A 16891-nucleotide genomic window follows, 5' to 3' on the forward strand; every position below is an offset into this window, starting at 1 on the left:
GTTTACTTTATTTTACTATCCTCACTTACATAAATAAACTAGTGTCCTGCACCCACTAGTAAAAAAATATCAAAAATATCAAAAATGTATGAATAATTTTTGGTTTGACTATATATATATATATATATATATATATATATATATAGATAGATAGATAGATAGATAGATTTAGATGTGCCATATATGCCATATATGTTCTATGCCCAAACAAACAAACAAAAATGTAACTGGGAACATGCAGGAAGTAATGAAAGACATCATAAATGACGACAAAGGAGGAGGAGGAACTAAAACCAGACAAAGGTGATGTTTTCACATTAGTTTTGCACAGGAAGTACTTGAGGCAGCAAAAATGATTGTGAATCTCCTTGCAGGCATATGGACCCTGACGTCTTTAATTCTGTCAGGTGAGACTTCAGAAGAGTTCTCTGAGAATATACAAGTTGCTTTAGCAGGCATAGATAGTAATGCTGTTTAGACTTCACTTTGTTTCCAGCCAGCTGTTTCTGATAAGATTTCTTACATGCTTCCACTTCAGGTGTTCTTGCTGTTGATTGGATAGTGCATGTTCCTGTTGATCCAGTCTATGCTCCTCTTGGGTCTTCTGTAGTTCTGCAGTGCACCTATGACTTCCCTGAGGAGTCAGACCAGGGAATACGGCACAAAGTGCTGTCAGAGATGTGGTGTCTGAATCAAAGCCACTGCATCACTCCGAGATACGTGTACCACAGTGCAGGGATATTCCCTGAGCTCTCATACCAGGGCCGCGTCAAGTACTTTGGGCAGACGGGGAGCAAAAACTGCTCTCTGATGATATCTGATTTGAGGTCAGCAGACAGCGGCATGTACGTGTTCCGGTTCATCACCGACCACCTGAAGGCCAAGCTACCAGGACAGAGAGGGGTGAATCTACAGGTTACACATCAGATACAAAGTAAGAACAGTTATGCCCTGGATGTGCAATATTTCATCTCATGCTGAGAAGTGCACTTAAGTTGCACATTTTGATAACTGAATTTCCAACGTTTTCAGTCATTTGACAGTACTGAATGATTTAAAAATAATTTTAGGAGGTAAAATAAAACAGTAACACTTTAATTCAGGGTCCAATTCTCACTATTAACTAGTTGCTTATTAGCATGCATATTACTAGGATATTGACTGTTTTCCACTGTCCACTCATAAAGTAAAAGTAAAACTTCCGTTATTTAGCAACAGCAAATGTCAGTTGTTCACAAGAAGATGTTCAAAACCACATTTCCTCAAACAAAAAAAAAACACTTCCTCAGAAAAATGTCTAGATTTCATGACCCTGATGCTGGAGGTTTTATTTCAAAAACAGTTTTAAACAGTGACCAGTCAACATGACATTATTAGCACAGATAAATGAATTTGTCAGCCACATTGTGATAATAATATTGTGGTCTGATTTGCCAGTGCTAGAATTGTGCTTAGCTGTATCAAAGTGATATATGAAAAAATAAATATTAATATCTGGAAGAGTTACATTGTCCTAAATTCCTTACAGCAAGAAGTGCATCTTCATCCACTGTTGTCATCGTGTTTGGAGTTATTGTCATCATTGTGGCAATAGCAGGTATTGTGATGTTCATCAGACGCAAATCCCGGTAAGCAAAGCACTTACTCAGTAAATGTCTTGTTTGCCATCGTTCCTGGTTTTATAGAAACTAATGAAATATGGCTTTGTCATTCAGGAGAGAGAGGTCAAGACCACTTTAAACAAGCAATCGACGTCTTATTACCACACAGGATGAGCAAAACAACTAGTGACTGTAATAAAAACAGAGATGGAAATCTATGGTTCTGCTTTTTTCTTTCTATGCTACTTTTACAGCATTTTTGCATCAGTAATAGAGTTTATTAATTATCTATTTATTATGTTTTGCACATCAAACAGCATAATGTTCCATTCACTTTTTGTAGTCTACACTGTAAAAAACAACCGTGGTTTTAACGGTAAAAGATGCTACAGTGAAAAACTGACAATTGGTTAACAGAAAGCTTCCGTACTATATCCGGTGAATAACTGTAAGAGATCTAACTGTACATTTAATGTAATTTTACAGTATAATACCATTAAATTTACAGTTTTTGGAAGTGAAAAAGAACAAGTCCTTGTATAATTTACAGTAAAAAAAAAACGTAATTTGACTTTCCCAGAATTCCCTAATATCTTCCTCTTTTTTTTTCTAATCCGTTATGTACATTATGGTTTTATGTTACATCTATTGTTGTTAAATTAATGTTAACTGCATTTTTTTAATGTCATGTGTGTTACTATGATAGTGTTTAGTGTTTGTGTGAATGTGCACCTTCTATATATTAGTATTGTCTTTCTCAGCTTGTGGAAAAGCTGCTTGTGATGAACTTTGATTCATCATGTGACTCTCATCACCACTGTGTTTGGTGGTTGTCAGTGTTTTATAAAAGTAAATATTAGTTCTTCATTGGTATATTAACATTATATCAGTTAATGAAATACAGTATTTTACTGTAAATTTAAGTAAAATCTGTAAAACATAAAATGTTGCTACCATATATATATATATATATTTTTTTTTTTTTACAGTGTACTGTATATCATACTGTGTCTTACGTTTTGCATATCACTGCTGTTGCATGTTGCTGACCAACAGCGAATGTGATTTTACTAAGTAGAACATGTTCCTGATGGATCAACATCTTTGTTGATCCAGGAACAACATTCCAATCAACCAATCAGATTTGAGGGATACGTTTACAGTTTCAAATGTCAAGTTTAGGCTTACAGCTGCAGGGTTAAGGGCTTCTACATCATTGTTATTCACCTGTCATTTCCATCTGATTTAGGGGTAAGTTATGGGTAAGGGTAGGTTTAGGGGTAGGAATAGGAGGACTATGTTTTTGGACAGGAATGTTGTTCCAGGATCAACAAAAGGCTGATCCAGGAACATGTCTTATTTGGCAAAATCATGGTAAACCTCTCTGCCACTGAACTAGAGGAAATGATCAACACTTGTGTTCTTCAAGAGTCTGAAATAAAAGAGAATAAAGAACAGTTATCTAGAAAGTAATGAATTTAAGACGTCAGCAAAGATATTGTGAATTCTTACATGGTGAATCATAGAAAACTGCCTCTTGTATGTTTTCTGGCACATAATTTAATTAACAAAGCACTTGGTACTGTTTATAATATAATAGCATTCATTGAAGGAATAGTTCACAATTACTGCATGTCAGTCTGTTGTTTTTTTACTCACCTGCAAATTATTGACAAATATTCACACAGCCTTTTTCTCCTCAAGGGTTATGGTTGGTGTATTTCCAGGAAATAAATAATAATAATAATAATATTAATAATACCCATATTTCCCATGTGATCTCAGACTTCAGAATTTTGGAGCCCTCTGTGTATACATTATTTTTCTTTTTTTATTTATCTTGAATAGAAATAGATCTAATACTTAGCATTTTAATAAAATTTTTAGTGATTGAAATAAACCGTGCATTATTGCCGGAATGTATAAGAAAACAGACTCTACGTTGGCATTGTAAGAAATTATTTTTTATTTGGAGCTTCCTGGCTGTCAGGAACCACCATTACACCATGTCAATTAAATGTAATATTTAAGTGGGATATTTTTACGATGAGTTTAATCAAATCTATAGAACAAGAAGGTTGCACTCAAGCATATTTGCCCTACCATTCAAAAGTATGGGGACAGTAAGATTTAGACATTTATAATGTTACAAAAGATTTCTGTTTCAAATAAATGCTGTTCTTTTGAACTTTTGATTTAACAAAGATTTCAGTTTTTAACTGTTTTCAACACTGATAATAATAAGAAATTGGCATATTAGAATGATCATGTGACACTGAAGACTGGAGTAATATGCTGAAAATTCAGCTTTGATCACTGACTTTCAGGCTACATCAAGTGGTCCACACATGCTCTATAAGTACATGTAGTTTAAAAAAAAAATCCCTGTGTGGTTTCACAATTTCTTCTAGCATTTGTTGTGATGTTTCATCAGTTGACTGCTTTAGATTGCAGACTCTTCCACCCCCTCTCTCGGTTGCTTGGTGAGAACAACATTAGGACCATCTTTGAGCTTTTTCCCTCCATGTAGAGGAATGTTTGTGACCGTCGCCTGGTCCGGACTGTAAATATAAAGATGAAAAACACAACATTTCTTGTCTTAATATGACAGAGATTGCCGCAAACCAGCACACATGGACTGTGTAATTGTGTTTAACCTGGGCATGCGAGAATAATGCACCGTAATGTAGTTGATTTTTGCCTTTTCCTCAGCGCTCCGAGTAGCTTCTTTCAGGGGTACGATGGATGGGTGGCTGCTTTCATACATCTCCTCTGGCTCCTCCTGAAACAGACACAAAATAAAACATGAGTTTGTACAGTATGACCCAATTCATATAGATTACTATCCATTCTTAATATCAAGACTACAATTAGTGCATCACAAATCACTGTGCATTATAAAAAGTATTGTATCTGTGTTGGTATACTATTTCAGGTTGATTTCCAAAGTTTTTTTCAAAATTATCGTACTGCCATAATAATGTCATATTAAGAAAGTCATAATTTTGACTTTCATAATTTTAACTTTTTAAGCTCATAATTATGACTTAGTATGTCAATTTCGATTTATGTCCTAATTTCAAATTTTTATCTCAATTTCAACTTTTTATCACATAAGTATGACTTAGTATATGTCATAATTATGGTTTATGTCATAATTTTGACTTTTTTTGTCATAATGATGACAAAGTCAAAATATTTTTGTGCTAATATTGATACATTTTGAAAAATATAAAAATATTTTGATACAACTGAAAAATAAGATGAGGTTAACACTGTTTTCTTAAAGGTGCAATATGTAATATTTTCTGTCCGCTAGAGGTCGCTAGAGGCCTATTCAAAACAAAGGCGTAGCTTGATGACGGCAAGTTTGAGCGTGGAATCTTGGGACAAGTGGTCTTCACCTCACAGCCGGTGGAAAAGAATTGGGATAGGACTCGGGAAGAAATCATGTTCATGGATGAGATTATTAACGTTACTGTAGTATGAAGCAGAGCAGGACCGAGTGTTGTGGGAGCTGAACGAGGCTGCTGGAGCGAACACATGCCTCACGAGCAGCGGAACTTTTATTATGTCACAGTTGCCGGCGCCGCTTCCGCTTTTCCGGTCATGAGAATGAGGTACTACAGCTCTGTTTATCATATTAGATACATTTGAGTGTGTTGAAAATGTTATAACGTTACTCTGTGCATTCGCTCGGCGGCTGCTGTGAGACACTTGTTGCACACTGCAGTAAGCTAGATCGATTTTAGAATATCATATTAAATGCTGGATGGCTTGTGTTGATAAATGGCATGCAAATAATTTTAAAACGTAATGTATGATGGAGAAAATGCTGTATTACTGTTACTAAAAATAAAGCTGCATCTTATTATGCTATGTTAGCTACTTGACAAAATAGTGTTTTTCTCTGAGGTAAAGCATGGTACTCGCAAAAAAAAAAAAAAATCAAGAAAATTAGATTTAAACAAGAAGACTAAACGTGTTGAGCTATATAACAATAATTAGTTTTCTGTCTATAAATATATCAAAACAGTTGTTCCCTTGTCTATTAAAACGTGACATATTAAAGCATCTTTGGTGTTTTCATGGTTTCTACAAAATAAAACTGGAAACTGAGGGTAACGCGGGCATGACGCAATTGACAGGCGACTCCTCACACGTCCCGGAGCCTTGGTTAAAATTACAATTTTCTCACGATTTACAAATAGTTGCAAACACTTGGGATATTGTAAGTACTCAAGTGAACAAAATATATAACACTGGCCTAGTGGTTTTTGCATATTTTACTGCAAAATTCTTACATGTTGCACCTTTAAGTTTTTAAATGTATAACCCTAAAAGTCATAATGATGAATTTTGAGATAGGAAATTTAGCTAATGATAATGTCAGTGGTATTATTTTATGATGATATCTTACAAAAACAACCTTTCACCAGCATGCATACTTTTAGAGTGTAGTATAAATATGTGAATTGAGACACAGTCCAGATAGGGAACATCTAGGCCAGGGCTGTCCAACCCTGCTCCTGGAGAGCTACCGTTCTGCAGACTTCAGTTCCAACCCCAACTCCTGGAGCAGGGTTGGACACCCCTGATCTAGGCTGTGTCCCAATTCGCATATTTATACTACAGAGACTGTTTAGTGGACAAAGATCTGAGCAAAGAAAACTTACTGGAATGTCTGACATTTTTGTGCTCTTGAGGAGAAACATCTCTGAAGTTGATTCACTGAACAGAGTATCGTCCACTGGTAAATCAACTACTGGTGAACGCTGTTTTTAAAGAGCACAAAGCCATTCGATTAACAGGATAATTTTGGTTAGATTCAAATGATTTGATGACAGGATAAAATATATAAAAAACTTAATTACCTGTTTTTCTTCCTCAAGATTTTCAGTGTCGACACGATGCATGTTTTTACTGCAAAAGAAACGTGAAATGATGTGCGTAAGATCATATGAGAAGATCAGATATTCACCATTTGAGCCAGCAAACATACAATCACCTGATCATGACGACCACGGTCAATGAGATCAATCCGATAGACACGCCCACTGCAGACGCCAGTGCGATCACCTTCAGTCGGCCTGGACATACAAACCACACCAACTCAATCATGCACATCATTCATCTGATTAAGACTAACATCTAACAGGGGTAAATATATTTGTCCATTTTAGGTTCCTCTCTCTCATAGCAAAACTGGTTACATATACATGCATTTTAGTTGAGCAAAGGGATTTACCTCTTTGACACTAATTATCTTGTAATTAGCTCATGCAAACTGGGTTTACCTTATGCTAATACATTTTTTAGTTTATATTAGTGATCGACCGATATTGATTTTTTAGAACCGATACCAATACCGTATAAATAATTTGTGTTTATGTGCCCGATAACCGATATGCAGAACCGATATTTATTTACTGTTATACTTCTGTTTTTGACACGTTTACAACACCACTGAACTGAACAAACCATTTTATTTATAACAATCACTCCCTCCTTGCATAGAAAACAAATCTTATTTATACACCAATAAATTTAGTTAATTTTAATCTTCATATTACAAAAATAATTTTATTCATAAAAAGCATCAACAGCAACAACACTAATGTTAACAATAAGCAAAATAAATGTAGAATATCTAATGTTTTCAAATGGAGAAAATGAATTAAAGACAGGAGTCATATCAACTTTGCAGAAATGTAATGCTTCATTTTAAACTACAATTTTAGTAGATTTATAAGCTGTTTAGGCTAAAGAGTGAAGAACAATTCGCTGGATAATGTTAAATGACCAGTATACAATTAATTTCCATAGAGTTGTGTTTACTTGGATGTTTATTAGCGAATTAATGGTTATATAGTAAATGTTTATATAGACAACAGAGAGAGAATTAAATTCAGCGCTTTTATTTCCAAAATGTGCTCATTCATGGCTGTATTATTTAATACTTGCAAAGTTACATCTTTATTGGGACAAGACTTGACGGATTATCTTATGTGACTCCGTGAGCTTGTCTCTATTTCTTAGAGTCAAGCTGCATAAACTAGATACATTTCAGGCATTTATGTAACACATCTAATTTGTGCATTAATGGCTGTTATGTTAAATAAAGTTTACTAATTACAGCAAAGCAGGTAAGTATACTTTACCTGTGCACGCCGTTGCCTCATCTCCCCTCAGATGCGCTGTAATGGTGATCCTGTGTGCAATTCTCAAAACACCCACAAGATGGCGGCGTTTATCGGTAAATCCGATATTATAAAACAGATATCCGATTATGGTAAAATGCTTAAATATCGGGGAAAATAAATCGATATATCGGTCGATCTCTAGTTCTAGCTCTTTCACTGTTTTGAAGTGTTTTTACAACTAAAAAAAGATATAAAGTCACAATTGTGAGTTATAAAGTCAGAACTGTGTGGTACAAACTCGCAATTGTGAGTTATAAAGTCAGAACTGTGTGGTACAAACTCGCAATTGTGAGTTATAAAGTCAGAATTGCGAGTTATTCTGACTTTTTTCCTCAGCATTGTGAGTATATCTCGCAATTCCGACTTTATAGCATGCAATTGCGAGTTATAAAGTCAGAATGGTGAGATATAAACTCGCAATTCTGAGAAAAAAGTCATTTTTTTCCTCAGAATTGGACTTTATAACTCGCAGTTACGAGTTTATATCTCACAAACTCTGAAAAAATAAATCAGAAGTGCGAGATATAAACTATATCTTTCTATATCTATATCTGTATATCTTTAGCTATGTCTCACAATTCTGACTTTACTTCTAGCAATTGTGAGTTTATATCCCACAATTGTGAATTTATAACTCGCAATTCTGACTTTATTTCTCGCAATTCGAGAAAAGAAGTCGGAATTGCGAGATGAAAAGTTGCAACTACCTTTTTTATTTTTTATTTAGTGGCGTTAACAAGCTTCCATAAAAAACATCAATGTTCAAGAAACATTACATTAAAACATGACATTTATTAATACTAATAAACAATAAACACATTGTTGAACACAGTAATAATGTAATGTACTGACCTCGAACTTTCACCGTCAGAACCGGCGAGCTGTGAGCTCCGATGCGGTTGCGGGCCTCGCAGTAGTACTGGCCACTGGCTCGAGGGCTGACCTCAGCAATGGTGTAGCTGGGACCCGATCGAGTTTCCCAGGCGTCAGCCGCATTGATCCGGTGCCAGGTGTAGTTCTCCACCGCCGGATTGGCCTGACTGCTGCAGGTCAGCGTCAACGAGCTGCCCGCTTCGATCACAGTGGAAGGCTGAGCCAACACAGAGGTGTTTTTGGGGGCATCTGAAACAGAGAAAGAGAGAGAGAAAGGGAGATGTTAAAAGAAATAAAGAAAGAAACAGATGGAGATCTAAAGACAACAGGAGGATTGAGGTCACCATGAAGTGACTGCAAATTTCATAAGAGAAAACTGAAACTACAGTATTTGTGCATTGCATACAGGCCTCACTATTAATTGTTAAAGGATCCTTGATTATGATTTCAGTTTTTCAACTTTAGTTAGTGTGTAATGTTGCTGTTTGAGCATAAACAACATCTGCAAAGTTACGACGCTCAAAGTTCAATGCAAAGGGAGATATTTTCTTTTACAGAAATCGCTTTTTAAGGACTACAACAAACGGCTGGTAGGGACTACAACGAGCTTCTTCCCGGGTTGGTAACATCACAAACCCCAAAATTTACATAAACCCTGCCCCCGAGAACACACAAAAAAGGGGCTGAGGCCATGTTGGGCTGCTTTAGAGAAGATAAAGAGTTGTTGTAGTATATTGTTGTTGCCATGCTGTCATTTTACGCCGGACTGCTTCATAAACGAGGATCAGTTCAACGCTGGATTTGCACAAAACTTGACAGCACATGCTAGTCGATGAGTTGAATCAACTCCACAGCAACTACATAAATGTATCGACTAACCTTTCAGAAACGTCCAGTTTCATTCTAAACTTCTCACATCCAAATAGGGGCAAATTTGACAAGCTATAATAATGATCTATGGGGTATTTTGAGCTGAAACTTCACAGACACATTCTGGGGACACCAGAGACGTATATTACATCTTGTAAAAGGGGCATTATAGGTCCCCTTTTAATATATTTCAATACAAATCCAATAAAATAAGTAGTTCACACAGGTATATAGAAACTTTATAATATAATATTATAAGTATAAACTTACAAAGCACTGAAAGAGAAATAGTGGCCGATGTCTCCATGCCTAACACATTCCATGCGGTGCAGTAGTACTGTCCGGCATGATGGGAACGCACGCTAAGGAAGGTGAGATTTTGCACAGTGCCTTTGGTCCAGGGCTGCCCACCGTTCAGTTTGTACCAGAAGTATTTCTCCACAGGAGGGTTGGCGTTGCTGCTGCAGGTCAGATTGACAGCAAACCCTTCCATAATGTCTCCTTTAGGACTGATGAGGATTCTTGTGTTCTTTGGGGAGTCTGGAAACATGCATGATATATTATGCAATACATAAAAGCACTGTTGTTGATTCCAAATACACTACCATTCAAAAGTTTGGGTAAAAGTTTCGTAATCGGCTTATGTTTTATTATTCGGCAGGTGATAATTCAAAATTTTGAAAAGCAGTAGCACACTTGTCCTACGTAAACTGCACAATCCGAGGTATCAGTCATGCCTATGGCGTAAACAATGTGGGATGAGTCACGTACCACAGTTTAATACTAACCCCTGACCCTAAGTATGACCAATGGTAGTAGTGATGTTTGACTTAGCAAGTGAAAACAGGAAATAAATTTTCCTTTCATGGCTGAGCATCATGTGGCTTCCCGATTTGCCCTAAATTTGTACACTTGATTTGAACTTTGATCTATTGGAGGTTGGCAGACAATGTGTGACAGTGTGACATAATGTCCTGCCAAAATTAAAGTTATTACACAAGAACCAGCAACTGGAAAAAACTCACAAAGACATCAGCTCAGCAACATTGGAAACATGTGTCTAATTAAGGAAAGTGAAAAGTTGAAATATCTGGTGACATTTCCAAAAAACAAAAAAAAACAAACAAGGTGGTCATTTTGACCTATTCACAGATAAACTGCACATCCTGTAGTTAAAAAGCTGCAATATGTAGAAATTCATGCAAATAAACTAGTAATGCATAAATAGATAATAGATACATAAAAATAGAGGTAACCTACAGGTAACATTCAGTAAAAGCAGCCTGGACCGGTCTGTGCCGAGCGGGTTGCGGGCCACACAGAAGTACTTTCCATGGTCCCTGTAGTCCAAACTCCACAATCTCAGCTCAGGTTTAAAGCTGTCTGGCAAGCTGCCACTCTCTCCTTCCTTAAACCAGGCAAAACTTTCTGCTGGCGGAGCTCCATCACTACTGCAGGTCAAAGTCACTGAATCGCCCTCTCTGACTGCCTCTCGAGGGGTGATCTGTACCATGGTGTAGCGAGGAGCATCTAAGAGACACAGAAAGAGAGAGATGAAATAGACAGTAGAATTCAACTGCACACACTCAGACACCTGCTTTAATCACTGTATGTACTAGTTTTATGCATTTGCAGAAAATGCAGTTTCCTTGAGGAGCTTTATTCTTAAAAGGATAGTTCACCCAAAAATTTTAATTTTGTCAGCATTTACTCACCTTCAAGTTGTTTCTGTTGAACACAAAAGAAGATATTTTTAAGAATGTTGGTAACCAGACAAGTGACGATAGCCATTGACTTCCATTGTATTTTTTTCCCACTATGTTAGTTAATGGTTACCATCAACTGTCTGGTTACCAACATTCTTAAAAATATCTTCTTTTGTGTTCAACAGAAGAAAGAAACTCTTACAGGTTTGGAACAACTGGAGGGTGAGTAAATGATGACAAAAACCTGTCTCTAAATAATACATACATACAATCAGTTAATTTAGTATTAATTTAATATTTACAAAATAAGACCCATCAGCCTGTGCCTTCTAGAGTTTCATGACAAAACTATGTATATACACACAAACACACACACACACAGAACTTTTGTCCATAAGCACAATAAATATTTTATACTCACATCCAAGAGCCAGGGTGACTCCCGGTGATTGAACATTTTGAGGGGGTATTGGGCGGCAGGTGTAGGTACCTGCATGCTGGCTGTCAAAGTTATAGATGGTTGACAGCTTGCTGGACTGTCCCAAGTTGATCCCATTCCGATAAAGTGCAAAGTTCCTGCCGGGTCCGGCACATCCTCGTGCCACACAGCTCAGGAAGACCGTCTCGCCGGCAGCAAACATGTTGCCAATTCTCGGTGGATGTACGTGAACCTGAAGCTCTGGAACCAGGACAGCATTTCACTATATTTGGTCCATACTAGTACATGCAATTTTAGGAGCAGCTAGATGTGTTTTCTCCACAGTAATATGCAAATACACACACACAAAAAAATGTTTTAATTTCTCAAATGAATAGATTTTTTGAATAAAATGTGAGTGCAAAACTTGCTGCCACAATTCTAGGAAGTTGCCAGGCCATTGCTATGTGGTTGCTTGGGCGTTTCTAGGTGCTTGTGTATTTAACTGTCTATAAAATATTCCCCCCGCCTGCTGACAGCCATTGTTCGAATAAATAGGTAGTCCCACCCCAAAAATATTATTGTCTTACTTACACTACCATTCAAATGTTTGAGTTCAGTAAGACGATTTTAAAAGAGGTCTCTTATGTTCATTAAGGCTGCATTTATTTGATAAAAATACAGTAAAAATAGCAATATTTAATTTTAAAATGTAATTTATTCCTGTGATGCAAAGCTGAATTGTCAGCATCATTACTCCAGTCTTTAGTGTCACATGATCCTTCAGAAATCTTCCTAATATGCTGATTTGCTGCTCAAGAAACATTTCTTATTATCATAAGTTGAAAACACAGTTAGTGCTACTTAACATTTTTGTGAAAACAGCAATACATTTTTTCAGGATCCTTTGATGAATAGAAAGTTCAAAAGAACAATTTTTTTTTTTTAAATAGAAATCTTTAATAACATTATAAATGTCTTTACTGTCACTTTTGATTAACTTAATGCATCCTTGCTGGATAAAGCATTGTAAATCGTACTGCCCCAAACTTTTAAACAGTACTGTACAGTTATATCTACATATTAAACTGGGTATTACAATATTTTAACATTAAAAAAGATACACTTATGGGGCCTTACCTGTGACGGAGAGTGTGATTGCATCAGGAGACGTCCATCGCTCCTGCTGGTTGTTGGTCTCGAATCTGAAATGGTACATTCCTGCATCGCTCAGCTTCACGTTTGAGATCTGCAAACTGCATCTTTTGTGGCCCCCCATGTATTTGACCCTGTCCCTGTACGAGAGGCTCAACAGATTCCCGTCAGTATGGTAGGCAATTTCCCGCCGGCCCTCCACAGAGATGTGGAACCACATGAACCGCGTGGAGCTGTAGGGCGAGGGGTAATCGTAGCGGCACGGCAGCGTTACTGTGGTCCCAGCCCAAACGCAGATGTCCGTCCTGGAGAAATACACCAGCCATTTACTGGCCCTGACTCCTATAAAGCAACAGAAGAGTAATCAGAGGCCGGCATTGACCTCAGTAAGGTGTGCGCTTTTGACGCCAGGGATAAAAACAGGAAAAAACACAGATCAATACAATATAAATAACCTGTGCACCAAGGGCACTCAGGTAACATAAGAGCACAGATTAGACTCAGAGCATCTGCATAAAGCAATCACATTCATATCTTTATAAAAACACAAGATACCTGTCTAAAATTACCTGACAGAAGAAGTGTAGAGTAAATGAAGGTCAGAATTATGCGTACCCACATCTCAGCCCTGTGTGTAAAAGCAGCAAAGACCATAAGTAACTTCAAAAATAATCAAGAAATTAGTACCTGTTTCTGATGTAACAGTACCTGGTTCTGATGTTCTTCAGCAAACGCTTCCAGCCGTCTGTGGACACATGAATGCACATTTGTTGAAGAGGGAGATCCGAGTGGCACGGCGTAGGACGCTGAGCCGGAGAAAGCAGAAGTTGAAGGATGTGATAGGCTGGCCATCCCCTGTCTCACCTCCCATCTCTCTCTCTGAGCCTCTACACTCAGTCTCTGTCTCCAGTGAAACTCTACTCCACCTTCAGCAAGGTGCACAGGGCAATAACCACAAGTTGCTGACATCCACATCCCTCCTGCTCACACACACAGAAAACATGTTTAGGGGAACAGAGGTATCAGGAAGCACTTTTAATAACACATTTACTTTGATGCATTTTTTAAAGTTGCAATATGTAAGAATTTTGCAGTAAAATATGCAAAAACCACTAGGCCAGTGTTATATATTTTGTTCACTTGAGTACTTACAATATCCCAAATGTTTCCAACTATTTGTAAATCGTGAGAAAATTGCAATTTTAACCAAGGCTCCGGGTCGTGTGAGGAGTCGCCTGTCAATTGCATTATACCCACGTTAACCCTCAGTTTCCGGTTTTATTTTGTAGAAACCATGGAAACACCAAAGATGCTTTAATATGTTACATGTTTTAATAGACAAGGGAACAACTGTTTTGATATATTTATAGACAGAAAACTAATTATTGTTATATAGCTCAACACGTTTAGTCTTATTGTTTAAATCTAATTTTCTTGATTTTTTGCCATCCAGCATTTATTAATATGATATTCTAAAAACGATCTAGCTTACTGAAGTGTGCAACAAGTGTCTCATAGCAGCCACCGAGCGACCACACAGACTAACGTTATATACACACTCAAATGTATCTAATATGTTAAACAGAGCTGTGTTACCTCATACTCATGACTGGAAAAGCGGAAGCAGTGCCGGCGACTGTGGCATAATAAATTGCGTGTTGCAATCGCTCCAGCGGCCTCGTTCAGCTCCCACAACACTCGGTCCCACTCTGCTTCATACTACAGTAACGTTAATAATCGCATCCATGAACATGATTTCTTCCCGAGTCCTATCCCGGTTCTTTTCCACCGGATGTGATGTGAAGACCACATGTCCCAAGATTCCATGCTCAAACTTGCCGTCATCAAGCTACACCTTTGTTTTGAATAGGCCTCTAGCAGAAAATCCTACATATTACACCTTTAATCAAATTAACTTACTAAAGCCTTATAATTAGCCTTATAATTTTCAAGTAAGTTGCTTATAGTTTTATGACACATGACTATGACACAGGGAACATATGTACTGTAATTTTTGCATCAAATTATTAATCATTTGTTCGATTATAAAGTCAAAGAATCTCTTTTGGAGGTGTCATGAAAACATATAATTTGAAATATTGCATTTCTAGTATTTGTAGTAAAACCACAGTTATTTTGGTAACATTTTACAATAAGGTTTTATTTGTTAACATTATTATACATATATATATATAAGATCAAAAGTTGATATGATTACATTAGTTAATGCATTGAGAACTAACATGAACATTTTATTAACTAACACTAACAAAGTTTAATAATGCTGTAAAAATATATTGCTCATTGTTAGTTTATGCATTAAACACTGTTAACAAATGAGACCTTGCTGTGTTTCTTAAAGTGTTATCGTTACTTTGATCAAGACTAGCCATGGGTTTACCACAGCAATTGTAGTGCAATGTATTTGCAATAAACCAGCCACGGCCCTTAACTAAAATTTAATTTTACTACAGGAACAAGAGTATTTCTTGTAAAATCGTAGTAACCACAAGTAAGACCATCTTTAATGGAAATTTACTATGGTTTACAACAGAAACAAGAGTTTAACTGTGGTATTTAATGTGAAATTATAGTAATCACAAGTAAAACTCACATTTATGGTGAATAGCTATGGTTTTACCACAGGAACAAAAGTTTAAGTAGTTGTAGTTGTTGTTAAATCACAGAAACCTCAAGTAATACCCTTCTCGGAAAATACTCTAGCCTTTGTAGCTGGCATGAAGACAGGCGTAGCAGACGTGTTTAAAAGTAGACCATAGCGACCTCTTGTGGCATGAAGAAGGAGATGCAGTAGAAAATTAATTCAAATAAAATTTCTAAAAGAGTAACATTAATTTAGTGAATCCAGAATTTACTGAGCTTTCAGTTTTGCATTAGCTCAAAATCAGTTATTCATAGTAAAGCAAAAGCTTTTAGACATCTTATTTACATCATCTGATTGCTGACAACATTTTACATAAACAACCATGTAAACCAACCATTGACAGCTTAAATAAATTAATGTGACTGTAAATCTTTCTGGTGACACTGGCGTATCACTGACATGTCTGCAACACCAAATAATATGCACATTTTTTTTCTAATAACTTTCTGAGATTTAGGCCTATAGGCCTATGTTGACATTATTTTAACTACATTCGCAGAAACGTGATAGAGGCAAAAAAGCAATGTGATTCATTGCTAAAAACAGTTGCAATAAAGGCTAAGAGAGAAATGTTTTTTTCACAGATGTAGGAAATGATAATTCTTCTCTTAAAATTAGGCAATTTTTTAGTCTCTGCCTCCAGTAAACAAAAACAGAACCCTCAAGGGGAAGTTGAGAAGAAAGAAATTCAAGAAATACTTACTTGGTTGAATTAACTGCAGAATACAGTGGTTTCAGCTGCCATATGACATGATTAAATATTTCGTAACCTCATACAGATGCACAGAAACGATTTTTACTAGGGACTTTTTGGATTTTAAGCACTTCAACGTTTCAATATTGTTTCATTAGTATGATTAAAAATAAACAAAAATGTCAATAATTGTTTATTTGCGACAAATCTATATGTTGGTGCACATGTTATTTAATATTGTATTGCTTTGTGGTTTTCATGTTTTAAGTGTAGATTTCATATAGCCTACTTATGAATATTAATTAGACCAATTACACTTGCTTCGTAAGTAACCATTAGTTCAGTATCTTAATTAATAATCATAAGTCGGCCATTCAAATAGGTAGGTTTGACGGTGTTGTGCCGAATTTTGACTTGCAAAAGTCTTTGCTTGCACAACACCAGTGTTCAGATACGGATGTAAATAACAAAAAAGTTGTTCCTTTAGGAGGCGCACTGGGGCTCAGAATACTCCATTGAGCGTCATTCCAGTCTCAGGATGTTTTTTTTTTTTTAGAGACAAATGTACTGTCAAAAAAAGTGCACATTTTAATACATTAATAACAAGGATTGGCATCTGGCATACAAATGGAAATCCGCCCCAGCGATCGCTATAAAATTATAAATAAAAAAAAATAAAAAACCTACTCCTGTCATCACAAACGAC

General features: G+C 36.5%; 2 protein-coding genes across 4 annotated transcripts; one reads left to right on the forward strand and one right to left on the reverse strand.

Moving 5' to 3' along the window:
- Positions 1 to 168: 168 nt before the first annotated feature.
- LOC127497429 (uncharacterized) lies at positions 169 to 1819 on the forward strand. Its single transcript, XM_051865882.1, has 4 exons — positions 169 to 407; positions 539 to 934; positions 1529 to 1628; positions 1716 to 1819. The coding sequence occupies exons 1-4, from the start codon at positions 353 to 355 to the stop codon at positions 1738 to 1740; spliced, it is 576 nt and encodes a 191-aa protein (XP_051721842.1). The 5' UTR covers positions 169 to 352; the 3' UTR covers positions 1741 to 1819.
- Positions 1820 to 3549: 1730 nt separating this feature from the next.
- Positions 3550 to 15738, reverse strand: si:dkey-33i11.1 (B-cell receptor CD22). 3 transcript variants are annotated; one of them, XM_051865879.1, is made up of 13 exons: positions 15441 to 15738; positions 13535 to 13806; positions 13396 to 13454; positions 12812 to 13168; positions 11675 to 11932; positions 10808 to 11077; positions 9818 to 10087; positions 8657 to 8926; positions 6610 to 6691; positions 6476 to 6524; positions 6278 to 6376; positions 4282 to 4383; positions 3550 to 4162 (listed from the first exon to the last, which is right to left on the reverse strand). In XM_051865879.1, exons 2-13 carry the CDS (start codon positions 13591 to 13593, stop codon positions 4097 to 4099), a joined length of 1941 nt encoding a protein of 646 aa, XP_051721839.1. In that variant the 5' UTR covers positions 13594 to 13806; positions 15441 to 15738; the 3' UTR covers positions 3550 to 4096. The 3 variants fall into 3 exon arrangements, with proteins under 3 accessions (XP_051721839.1, XP_051721837.1, XP_051721838.1); XM_051865877.1 differs by having other exon boundaries at positions 4259 to 4383; positions 15441 to 15734; XM_051865878.1 differs by lacking the exon at positions 15441 to 15738 and having other exon boundaries at positions 4259 to 4383; positions 13535 to 14040.
- Positions 15739 to 16891: the final 1153 nt, after the last annotated feature.

The sequence above is a fragment of the Ctenopharyngodon idella genome, chromosome 16 (assembly GCF_019924925.1).
Source record: "Ctenopharyngodon idella isolate HZGC_01 chromosome 16, HZGC01, whole genome shotgun sequence".
Taxonomy (NCBI): Eukaryota; Metazoa; Chordata; class Actinopteri; order Cypriniformes; family Xenocyprididae; genus Ctenopharyngodon; species Ctenopharyngodon idella.